Genomic DNA, 13,080 nt, shown 5'->3' with positions numbered 1-13,080 from the left:
CACATAGTATCTTTAATTTCTTCATAATATTTATCCTTTTCTGGTGAGTAATTTCAGCAGTCTGAATGAACCAGATGCTCAGAAAACTTTAGCTGAGAGGTAAGATCACTCAATCATAAAACCTGCTGGTGCTGAAGAGTGCCACAGTGGTATTTGCTCTGAGTTTCTAAGTCCCTGAGATGCTCTCAACATTTCAGCTGTTTGCAGTCTACATGGAAAAAACAGATTGGGACTTTTCTGAGTTAGCCACAAAGAGTTTGCTACTTACTGGCCCCAGCAGTGCACTTACAGACTCCGTAAATTCTGTATGGAATGCATGTTAAAAAGAATATTTTAAGGCTTTGCTGATAGTTAACAGTTTATGCCAGGATGAAGTGTTTTGGCAGTTTCTATGATGTGTTTCTTGGTAAAAAAATTTACAGGCACCGAGGGCTGCAGTTCCTTGTGGGTGAAGTGACTCTAAACACATCAGTGAGCTTTAAAACATCAATGTCCTCACCATATCCACTAGGTGGGAGGTTACCACTGTTCCCATTGTCCATGGGAATGTTTGAAGCAGGGAGATGACAAGAAAGATGTTGATTTTGGCTGTTAATTTACTGGTAAGAAGGAGCAGTAAAGAAAAATCTAACTATGTTTTCATAGGAGTTATGGGAAAACAACATTTCCATGTAATTTTCAGGCCTTCAAGAGAGTAAAGTGGGATAAGCTTTATGTACTTAAGTTTGGGCTTGGATTCTTCTTTATTTCTTATAAATTTTAACTGAGTCAGAAATGAGTCTTCCTGCTAATGCTTCAAATGAAAGCATCTCACCATTCAGGGTACTTTCCCATTTGAGAAGGTAAAAAAAACCCTTCAAAAGTTGCCAGTATGTCTTTTGCAAATACATGGATTTTGGGAGAGAGCTAATGGTGTAAAAGACTTCTTCAGCAGCTTCTCATAATAACTTTTACAGCCTTGCTTCTGTGCAGGATACATGACTGGATGTCCCTATATGGGAGTCCTTTTTTTTTTTCATTTTTCATCTCTTTTTGATATTTTTAGTATCATGGCTCTTTTTTGGCCCCCAACTCACCTACAGCTGCTTTACAAAGTAATAAAAATGCAGAATTAAGTTACTTTGTATGACATTAGCTGGCTGCTGATGTGATTTTGAGTACAGCTTTCCCTCTGTATGGAACTTGCAGCAGCAGCTGCTAAGCTGAGACAGGTATTCCTTGAAAATGGAATTGTTTTTTTCCAGCACTGTTTCCAGTGATGCAGCAGATTCAAACAGCTCTAACACAGCTTCTGGTGGAAGGGTGTTAAATTCCTTTTGTACCCTCCATGGAGTAGACAACAATGATGAACACATTCCAGGCAGAACTGAAAGAGTTTGGAAAATGTTTCTTGCTTTTTGTAATTTGCTTTTTTTCCCAAATTTGAATATATGGATTTACAATCACTATTGAATTAAAACCCTGTTGTTGCTACTTGTAAGTAGATTATTTCTTTGGTGACCATCCTCTCAGTGCATTTAGTGGGTAGGATGAGGAGCAACAACCTCTTTTTTATAATTGTTGAATATTCTTATTGTCTTAAATATAAGCTGAGGAATTTGGACCCCTTGAATTTTTATTTGTGAATGTCTTTGGATTTGTATTGCTTTAAAACTGATTTTTTCTGGTAATGTATACTGCTCCCCATGCTGATCTCTTTGCTTTCTATGTTTGACTTCTCTTTTAAATAAATAACGTTTCAGATGGTTATGAATGGTTGATCTATTAGGGGTAAATTGATAAAAGTGAATCAATTAGTAAAAACATACAATCAAAATATAATTTAAGACAAAGATAAAAGCTAAAGTGGCCTTTTCCTCTTCTTTTGCATGACATTAGGGTGTAGGCAGCATTTCTATACATTGCATCAGAATTTCAGGTGACAAAAAAATAATTTTTTTTTTCTTTTTTGTGTATCTATCTTCTAGGAGGAGCCTTTTTGTGTAGCCACCTGGGTTTCTGAGATAGTAGAAACAATTCTCTACGAATTTGGCTTTGAGGCTTTGTAGTTTTGGTGTTTCTTTCAGTATTTCAAGCTGATCCTGTAGCTGTCTGAATAAAACACCTCATCACACCGAGTCTTCAGCAGGAGCTTTTCTGTGTCTTTGAAAGAGGGATGTGGTGTCATGATTGTCAACAGACTTCTCTAAAGAGGGGAAGTCTTTCCATTTTAATTTTTAAATATAACCTTGGCTCTGGGGTAGAATCCTGGTCATGGTGTTTTTATATCAAAGTGCTGTAGAGGAAAACTTACTGCAACTGAGCTTGGCATGGGGCATGGTCTGTGGACGTGCAAGACCTTGTTCTGTTCAGACCACAGTCTGCAAGTAATGGTGATTTTAACTATTTCCTTTCCATGATTATGGAAGAACTGTTGCAAAATGTTGTGTTTGATTCTTTCCTTGTGCCCCTGTAGGGAAAGGGGCTGATCAGAGCAAACCACCCTGTCGAAAAGCAAAGGACATACGGAAAGAAAGGAAGCTGCAGAAACTCCTCCAGAAACAGCCATGCACCTTGGAAGACCCTCAGCTTCAAGGAGGAGATCAGGTTTCCCTTTCACAAAACTCTAAATCTAAACCAAACCAACCCAAAACAATTGAAGACTTCATTTTTGTCTCTTTACCTGATGATGCACCACACAAACTAGAGGTAATGTCTCATTCACTGCTGTTGGAGGTAAATTAAGGAACAGTCTAATTTGGGAGTTCTTTTGACACTTGGGTGTTGCATGTCTGGGACTTTATGGGGGTGGTTATGGATTAAATCTTGGATATTGTGTGGTACTGTATTGTCTGTCTGTGGCAGCTGAGCTCTGTGTAACCACAAGAGGGGACTCTTGCACTTGTAATCAGTCACAGCACAGCACAGCCCAGTTACCAGAATAACTTGTAAATTGATTTCATACAGTGTGACTTGAGAATTAAAGACTTTGAATTAACTGTGTGTTGAATGATGAGAGAGATTCAGTATTTAGCCCTGCAGTATATAAATACTTAAACTATCTGTACTAATGAATCTCGACAAGAAAGGAGCAATGGTTCATAAAATTAAACAGATAAGAAGATAGCTGCTCTTTATAAATGACATTGATATGTGCTGATCCCTTTGGAAGCTGTAAAAGTGATGGGAGAAAATTTTGGTTAATATACTGCTTGCCATTAAATCTATTAGCAGTATGGAGACAGTCATCTGGAAGACTTTGGGGCTTTTTTAACCCATAAAACAATGTTATCATAGTTTTCCAGCTTCCAGAAAAACTTGAATATATGTATTTTCCTGGAGCTACTGTCATCAGTGATGAAGTTTAAATGTTTAATTGTCTTTTGGTCATTATTCAAAGAGGTAGTGATTATGACTTAAAAGATTCACCCTGAATAACTGACAGGAAGCTGTGATCCATCTCACTGTGTCCTTCAGATTTCCCAGTGAATTGTGTAACAGAAGTATCATGGCTTTGTCTGAACATCTTCATTTATAAGATGCAGGGAGAATTGCAAGGAAAATAACCCCAGCAGTGTTTTCTCAGGGTCTTTTGTTTGTTTATTTGTTTTTTTGTGGAACAGAACTAATGCTGTGAAAACAGAATCATACTGAAAATGTTTTTTGAATTGAGCATGTCTTTAAACATGCTTGGAAAGAAATGCCCTGGTGCACATGTGGTAATGCTCTTTTGTTTGGGGAGCAATCTGGTTTACTCAGAAAAATTTCTAATTGTAGATGAAACAAAAAAAATTTGGTTTTGTGTGTAAAGATGATGATGGGGAAGATGGATAATTTCCTGTGACAATTAAATGGGACATGAATATGGAAACATTGTTTCTTCTTCCTCTTTCAAGTTGAAAAATATCAAGAACTTATTCTGGGATTATTGCAAAAAAATTATAGTCTTTATCTAAAGAGCACAGGTATGAGTCTTCCAAATGCATGGATCCTTCAAGTATTTTTTCAGTAGAGTGCAAAATTACAAGAGATTTTAGAAGTACAGAAAACTTCTTTAAAATGTCAATCTGCCTGCCATTTGTTGGTGTTGTTTGCTGAAAACTATTTGTGTAGTTCTTCTGTAATTTGCATTCTGAAAAGCTGTGTTACTGCTATGAAAGCCTTCAGTAGCTTAAGTTGAGCTGAAAATTTGGAAGACTATTGGCTAATATTAATTAAATTGTTAGAGCCCTGCTACAGGAAGTAAAAATTTATATTGTGATGTTTGTATATGTATAAATATATAGTTATTGAGTGATATTGTAATAATAAATGTGTTTAACTTCTTCTGAAGGTGAGGGTGGTGAGATCATCTCCACCAAGTTCACAGTTCAAAGCCACATTTCAGGAGTCTTACCAGGTCTATAAACGTTACCAGATGGTTATTCACAAGGACCCACCTGATAAACCAACTATAAATCAGGTCAGAAGGCCAAATGAATTCTATGCAAAGCTCAACTTCCCTTCCATTTTGTGTGTCTTGTTTCTTGAAGAAACAAATGTGGATTTTATATCCCTTGTATACTCAGGAGCATGTAAAATATCAAATAAAATCAACATCCTGAAAGTGCAAACCCTTTTGATATCTCTTTTGGTTTTGATTGCAGACAGAGGAGTTAAGGAAGATACATGGGGATGCTGTTGGGTAAGAGATGGAGAGGATAAGATTTATATAAGATACACATAAGATATCTATAAGTACAGATCCCATAAGAACTGAACCCAGCTGAGCACTTACCCTGATAATTAATCTCATTGGCTTCGTTTTTAATGCTTCCATAAGGAGGAACAAACATGATCAGGGCCAGCATGTGAATGGAGAACATAATCACACATAAAATGATTGGTTTAAGGTTCCGAGAGGTTTTATAAACCTCTTTATTTTCAATTTAAGCCTTTCAAGAAGTAATCAATGCCCTACATCTACATTAAACATTGTTACTGTTTTTATTACTGCCCAGTCAGTGTGTAATAATTAACTGTTAGACATCTCTCTAATACTGTAAAGACAAAAATCAGCTTGGAGAAAAAGTATATTTAGCAAGAATATATAATTACTAAACTTGGGCAACGAGTAATGTGCCATTAAAAAGAATATTTTTAAAAAGTCCTTGAGAATGTGTAATGAAACTACAATTTGTGGTTGATTTGTTAAATAACTTGTTCAGAACCCCAGGCTGAATAAACTGATGCTTTGAAGTGTTCAATGTTAAACAATTTTTATTCTTTAATGGAAGTATCAACAGCCAATTGAAGCCTGGTGGTAACTGTAGGAGGATTTTCCTGTTGCTGTGTTTAAAGTAGGAAACTGACTTCAGAGGCTTTGAAGTGGATAGGAGGAGATCTTTCACTAGCCTTACCTTCAGAAGCATATTACCTGATTATATGCACTCAAACCAGTATGCTTGTATCTCCCTTGCTCTGAAGGTGAGGTTAGTACCTGTCTCCTTTGAGGACCCCCAGTTCAAATCATCCTTCAACCAGTCAGCCACTTTATTTGCCAAGTATCAGATGGCTGTACACAAGGACACACCTTCTGAATGTGGCGAAAATGAGGTACAGTTCCCTGCATGCACCTTTCTGAAAACATTTCTTTAAATGAGCAATTAAATGATGGGCAACAGTGTCTCTTACAGTCATCTGAAATATTAAAATATTTAGAGTTTTCATTGGGGAGGGAAAGCATTGTGGGGTTTAGCAAGCAATCAGGCCAGGGGAAACTGAGCTGGAGAGAGAGAGGGATTTTGCACCATCACAGGAGTGAGTAGAGCTGTTGTTTGTATGTCATTTGTAAGTCTCTGGGACTGAGTTTTCCACTGCTAATGAGATCATGGTATGGAAGTGCTCTTCTGCTGGCTAAAACATCTCCTGCTTCAAAGCTGTTCAGTACCTTTCCCACAATTCCCTTGATTATTTTTTTTTCATCTCTCTTAATTTCACAGGTGAATGAGTGTGAAGGTTTTAAAAATCTCACTTTTATTCACATTTCATTGCTAAGCCTACCTCTCAGCTGGGACTCAACTTTGCAGTAGAAACAGTGCAAAAAATAATTCCCACCAGCTGATTGTCTGAGGTTCAACCTTGCCTATGATTAAAAGCAGCTCTTAAAATGCTGTTTACAGGATGCTAATCTGAACAAAATCAGGAAAAGTTACCAAAACCAAGTACTCCTGGGCTTCCAAACAAGCAGCAGTTCTCCATTTCTCTGGCAGGTGGCACAAGATGTGCAGAATTAATGAAACTCTTACCTCAGATCTGTCCTTTTTATCAACTGCAAATCTAAGACTTCAGTATTGATCAGCTTCCTAGCCTGACTTTCTGGTCTTGAGAGCAAGACTTTGTAGAACTGATACCTAGCAAGCTGTGGCTGCTCTCCAGGTAGAGAAATAAATCCACATAATCATTTTTGGCTTTGGTTCAGAGGTGTGTAAGGAGAGCTTTTTCTGAGATCTTTCTAATGCTACCGTGAAAAGCCATAAAATTTATTTCACTTTTGTTCTGCAAAATAATAGGGTTCATAACAGTAAGTAGAAGTTGCCACCCTTTTTATAATTACTGCTATCAATCAGGTTAAGTAGAATTAAGGGGGAAAATGGAAACCTGCCAAAAAAGATGGAGCTTGTTACTAGTTTTTTCACAGGTACTTCCTGGACTGATTAGGGACTTGGATTTGTCTCTATGAATGTATTTCAGCCCTAATGCTTAGCTACAGCATCCGTTCCCCCCTGGCTTTGCTCTGAAAGCCTTGTTGCAGCAGAGAGGGTGAGGAGAACTTCATCAATTGATTCTTTGCTTCCCATTACAGCTGATTTATTTTTTAATGCAATCATTACATGATGAAGAAGCAAGGGCTGGAGCAGGGTGGCTGCCTGGAGCTGGTTCTGAATAGCACTTAGCTCTCGGTTCAGCTCACCCCTGTTTGGGTCAGGGTGCATGGCTGGGTGCAGCCTTGGGTTTAATCACCCATGGAACTTGTTTGAGTCTAGGGAAGGAAAGCTTTTAATGATGCATTAAGGAGAGTTCCCTTTTCCACCTCCTTAAGGTGTAAAATCTTTTGTGGGAATTGCTGTTGAATAGGAAGAAAGTGGATTTCTCTGCATACAGCTAATGCTTTTATGGATTTTTATCCTTTATTTCTCCCTTGTAACTTGCTTTAAGTGTTTCCCTGCTCTGTCTTTACCTTCTCTCTCTGGCATCATGTTTGTGTAGGCTCAGTATTATATTCCAGGGGAGACAGAAGACATTCTCAGAAGCTTCTAATGAATGTAAAAACTCAGTCTGGTGCTGATGGCTTTTAATTTAGGTCTTTCTTTAGCACTAGTACATTATCTTGTGTGGCTAAGAAGGTCTTTTTATTCACAGTTTTTAGGCACTAAAGCTTTGTCACTTCAGTCAAAAGCATTTTGTATTTGATCCCTGCAGGAAGTAAACTGAAGAATACTTTACACAGAATGTATTTTGATGTAGATTAGAAGCCTTTTTTGCTTTTTTTTTTTTTTTTTAATATTGAATCCCTGTGGTAGGAAAATTTATCTGAGTCACTTTTAAGAACAGAAGGTACCAAGTAGGGTAAAACTGATCCAAGTTATTGAGAGGAAGGTTGGAAAAGGCTGTTTGAAAGACTTCACATTTTTTTCTTCTTCCTCTTTTTCAAACTTTTTAATATCTCACACAGACATTATGGAGCCAAGCAGTTCTTTACGTAATGGTAGAATGAAATTCTGTCCTCTACACAGGGCTTTTTATCAGGGGAGTAACAAGTCTGCTTTGGGCTTTAAATTGGCAAACATCCAGGATTTCTCTTTTTTTTTTTTTCTCTAAAAATTAAATTTAGCTTTTAATCTGTGCAAACTAATAGATCTTTGTATGGTAGGTAGGTGAACCTCCTTTTCAGGGAGAATCCTGCACCCTTTTGTGTTTGGAAAGTTTCTGGTTTAGGAGAAGTATTTCATTTTATATTTGGCTGAACACTTCACATCAAAACCCCTGCCAGTATTTAAATTCAGAATCCTACATAAATTGCTATGGGACATATTAGCAACTTCTTTTTGGAATATATTCTTAGCCTGTTGCCATTACAATATTCTGTTTGCCTGTATGAGCTGCAAGACTGCTTTAATATTTATTACACTTAAAACCAATTTAATGAAGAGATTTAGAGTGCTGGTGACTATATGAGAAGAACACTGATGTAAAAAGTTACAAACCAGTTCACAATATTAGCAAAAGGGTTGTGAACCATGAAGCTTGTGACTGTGTGGAGGAAGCCCTCTTTTTGCACCTATGCAATGTCTTTATATCTTTTAATCAAGATTTTATGTGAGAAAGGGGAATAGATAATTTCCCTGACAGGGAATCCATGGAATACTTGACATCAAAGTTACTTTGAACTTCTGGGCAGTCTTTGGTTAGTGCCAATTTGAGGCCAGTGATAACAGGTTTTGAATTTTGCCTTTTCTTCCTTACTTTCTTCTCTCCCTTAGCACCCCTGATGGAGACTGCCATAGCACTAATAATATCCATCATTCATTAATATGGTCATTAACAAGAATTTCACTGGAGATTTTGCCAGGGAGAGTCCTGCAATGGGTTTTGGTGATGCAGTACTGATTCCTGACTAATAAAAAACAAGGTAGAAATTTCCTGGTGGAATAAATCCAAGTTGGATTTATCCAAGCTATTATTCAAGAGTTGGTGTTAGCCCTGCAGTGATGAAACTTCCCTTTTCTCTGGAAGCAACATCAGTGCTGCTGATGTGCTGCTCTCCTTGGCTGTGCTTCTCTCAGTGCTTCAGTGCTGCTCTCATTGGCCAGCAGAGGATGTGGTTAAGTAGAAATAGACCAAATGAGTTAATATTCTACAAACATTTTTGAGTATTTCATTGCTCCTGGAATCAACAGTAACTTAGTTGTTTTCTGTATAGTCATTTTAACTGTTGTTTATCTCCATTTCTCTTGGGTTTTGTGGTATAAATTCAGCTTCCCTTGGGCATCTTCTCAAACCCTTCAGAAATCTTTGTTCAGTTTCTCCAATATTTCAGCTTCAAAACTGACCTGGTTGTCTCTGTGCTTCTGAGTGCCCTCAAGTATTGATGTTATGCAAAGTTTTTGCCATCTTAGAGTACTTCTGTCACCTTGTTTTTATTGAATTGAATTGGTGTCTTGAGGAAAACCATAGCAAACAATTTTCTCATTGCAGATTGCTTCATAGTCCTTGCTCTTAAATAGTGCTGGGGAAGAACTGATTTTTCAGGTTTTCTCTGTGGGAACATAAAACCTTTTTGTGCTGCCATGCAAATGCAGAGTCAGCCACTTCTTGTAGCACTGAATGCACTCTGATCTTATAAAGAGTTGTTGGAAGAAATCAGAAGGATTAGGGGGAACCTCAACAGGTCATTAAGTGTTAAATAATAATAACTTCAGAAATAGGGAAAAAAATATCACAGAAAATTGGTGTCTCACTGCCTGTTGGACAAGTTTATTCAGGGCTGCTCTGGAATCAGCCAAGTCCATGAGTTGCTTGGTTTTTTGAAGGTGTGAAAATGTGCAAGGGAAGAACCTCTTTTAGTGTTTGTCACATTATAGGTGTTTCTCCTGACCCTTATGAATAGTCTGTGTATGGACTTTTTTCTCAGGGCAAAGCCAGCAGTTCCAATGTACTGTTCCCAGTATATCAGAGCTATTATTCACTGGTTTTTTTTCTTCCCTAAAGTAGCAATAGATTATCCTGTAGATAATCTGTTTAGTAGTAGATAATCCTGTTTAGTATGTGGATCTGTGTCTGGAGCACAGAAAAAGCCATTAATGCAATCAATTGGCACGGATTTGTTTGCATGCCTACAAGTTACTTTTTGGGTTTTTTTTTCTGCTTGGATGGTGGTTTTATTTCTTTTGTGAAACAAGTCAAGCTATAGGGAAAAAAAACAAAATCATGAAAACCTGGAAAAAAAAAAAAGGCTGAGTAATAGATTTCTGTAAGGACCAGAGGAGACAGTAGCTGCACTTTGGCCACAACAACCCCATGCAGCGCTACAGGCTGGGCACAGAGTGGCTGGAGAGCAGCCAGGCAGAAAGGGACCTGGGAGTCTGCATCGACAAGAAACTGAACATGAGCCAGCAGTGTGCCCAGGTGGCCAAGAAGGCCAATGGCATCCTGGCCTGTATCAAAAACAGCGTCACCAGCAGGTCCAGGGAGGTGATTCTTCCCCTGTACTCAGCACTGGGGAGGCCACACCTCGAGTACTGTGTCCAGTTCTGGGCCCCTCAGTTTAAGAAGGATGTAGAGGTCCTGGAACAGGTCCAAAGGAGGGCAACCAGGCTGGTGAAGGGACTCGAGCACAGGCCCTATGAGGAGAGGCTGAGAGAGCTGGGGCTGTTCAGCCTGGAGAAGAGGAGGCTCAGGGGAGACCTCATTGCTGTCTACAACTCCCTGAAAGGAGGCTGTAGCGAGGTGGGAACTGGACTCTTTTCACAGACGACCTTCAACAAGACAAGAGGACACAGTCTTGAGTTGTGCCAGGGGAGGTTTAGGTTAGATATTAGAAAGAATTTCTTCACGGAGAGGGTGATTAGGTTATGGAATGGACTGCCCGGTGAGGTGGTAGATTCTCCGTCCCTGGAGACATTTAAAAAAAGACTGGATGTGGCACTCAGTGCCATGGTCTAGCAACTGCTCCGGTGGGTCAAGGGTTGGACTAGATGATCTCTGAGGTCCCTTCCAACCCGGCTAATTCTATGATTCTATGATTCTATGATCCTTTTGTTAAACAAGTGTTGTTTCCCTGTTTCATCAGGGAACAAGTTTTAGAGCTGATCAGCAGATCAGGAGTACCATAATTATGCAAACAAATTGTATGAATAGAAGTTTGTCCCCCCCTTTTTTTATTTTTTAATTTTTTTTCCATAGGAAATGTAGTAAGTCATAATATAGCTGTGCCAGAAGTCATGCAGAGAGGAATAGACAAGTAAGAGTTTTGGAACCTGAATTTTATTTTTTTTTTTTTAATTGAGTGACTTCTAAGAGCATTTTGTGTATTTCTGGGAGAAAATGTCTAATTAATGTATGGAAGGAGGATCTGAGAATAAGACAGAAGAGTGCATTTTTTGTCTTATATAATCCCAAGGAGCAGAAATCCTTTGGTAAATCATTGATAAATGATTGAATCAAGTGGTGGTGCAAGACAGTGCTGTTGGAGGTGGCTTCCTTCCTGCCACAGGTTTTTTATCCTGGTTTTACTTCCAGAAAAAAAGACTATGGGAGTGATCAGGCAGTACTTCATGCTTTAGCTTTGTACAGTCCAAAAACCTGAAAACAAGGTAGAAACACAACAGAAAGGAGCAGTAACCAGGACTGAGGCTCCTCAGATGACAACATGGGATTTAAGGAAGCTTGGTAACAGCTTTGTCTTGTCATCTGCTCTGCCAAGACCCATCCATATTTGTTTTAACTCTTGCTCAGCAGCAAAAATACCTTTGTGTCTGTGTAATAAATGCAAGGAGGGCTTTGTAGAGTACAAATCATCAGGAAGATGCCATGGTCCAGCTCTGCCCCAGCTTCAGTGTGCTTAACAGGCTGTGGAGATCTATTTGTAAAGTGTTTGAAAATGTTGCCACCTGAATATCTTCTGTGTCAAAATTTCTTGGTCTTTAAATGATAGATGGAGATGTGGGACTGTGGAGCACTGGAGGTAAAGGTTTTAAATGAAATTAATGCAGTGAAAACATTTCCTTTTGGCCCTTTCCAAGAGGAAGTTTTTTGATCCCAGTGGATGGAACAGGAGGGGTATCTCTACCAGTTCTTACTGAAATATCATCTGACCGGAGGCACTGCATTTCTGATCCAATGTTGTCTTTTTTTTTTCTTTTTTAATGTTTCTTGGAGTAACTTACAGACGTTGTCACCATGTTTTCCATTTGTACACTCAGCTAAAAGCTCTCAGCTAATTTAGCTCTCCAGGTGTATTCAGTTCTTGGGCGAAAGAAAAATAACTCAGTTGACTTTCATTCCAAACTGTAACAGATTGTCATCTAGAAATTTAAAATGACCCTTTTCTAGTGAACATAATGATTGATTTGGGTGGTTTCAAATGCAGACACAACACACCTCCTCCACTGATGTGGTTTTTTTTAGGCTTTAAGTCTTTTTAGAGTAATCTTTGTCTTTAAGGGTATGTGGCAGCTACACAAGTTAGAAAACATTTCCATAAAAGCTCATAAAAATCCTACAGTAGTTTCCAGAGAGAGCCCAAGTGAACAGTTTATTGCTGTTTAGACCTTCTGAAGCAAATGTTTTAGTTCACTTTTCAGGAGTGCTTTGTAATGACAAACTTGGAGAAAAGCAGAAAGGGTCTCAGTTCCCTCTGCAGGGCTTGCACTAGGGCTGGACACTCTTTGCTTTGTGCTTAACTAAATATTTGTCTTGGAAGAAAAGAATTTCACAACACACAAAAGATACACTGTTTGAAAAGGTGCAAAAAATTACTGAAATAGGTATAGTGGGTTTTTCTTTCCCTGCTTAATTTTTTTTTTTGTAATTGCCTCCCAGAAATCCACTTGAACTAATACAGAAAACTGAGTGAGTAGCCTGGGAAATGCCCAGGAGCATGTTCTGATCAGTTTGAAAGCTGCTATCAGCAGCCAGTTGTAAGCTTTTAGGTTTCTCCAACCTAGTTTCTCCCCACCTTTATTTTTTTTTAAATCTTCTAGTGAGAGAATGCTTAAAAAAAAATAAATCTATAGCCTTAGTGGTTATTTTTAACCTTCCCTAGCTTGCCTGGGCAGCCACAGGATTCTCCAGTGCTCTTGAATCAAGTCTTTTGTCATTTGGGTTGGTGGCAGTGCTCAGCTGATGATCCTGGTGCTGTGGCACAACAACTCATCCCAAGGAGTTTGGGTTTCAGATCCCTGATGCCCCTGACTTGGATTTACAGGCAGCACATCTGGATCAGCCCCATTCCCTGTGGCCCTAGAGACTGCAGTGCTGTGAACTGATGGGTTTTATTCTCCAAATGCCTGAGAAAAGCCAAAGATTTCAGGCACCCAGGCAATGAAGTAACTTACCCCG

General features: G+C 38.7%; 1 protein-coding gene across 5 annotated transcripts in view; it reads left to right on the top strand.

Moving 5' to 3' along the window:
* ATE1 (arginyltransferase 1) overlaps positions 1-13,080 on the top strand; it is an 85,968-nt gene that overhangs the window by 6,968 nt on the left and 65,920 nt on the right. For 3 of the 5 annotated variants that reach the window (XM_030453354.1, XM_030453352.1, XM_030453356.1), the window contains exons 6-7: positions 2,456-2,688; positions 4,313-4,441. In XM_030453354.1, coding sequence (XP_030309214.1) covers positions 2,456-2,688; positions 4,313-4,441 — 362 coding nt within the window. Of the gene's footprint in view, positions 1-2,455; positions 2,689-4,312; positions 4,442-5,445; positions 5,575-13,080 lie in introns of all 5 variants that reach the window. The other 2 variants (XM_030453355.1, XM_030453353.1) reach the window with 1 other exon arrangement.

Source organism: Calypte anna, chromosome 6, assembly GCF_003957555.1.
Source record: "Calypte anna isolate BGI_N300 chromosome 6, bCalAnn1_v1.p, whole genome shotgun sequence".
Taxonomy (NCBI): domain Eukaryota; kingdom Metazoa; phylum Chordata; class Aves; order Apodiformes; family Trochilidae; genus Calypte; species Calypte anna.
The sequence above is the reverse complement of the archived record's forward strand: the minus strand, read 5'-3'. Positions and strand labels throughout refer to the sequence as shown.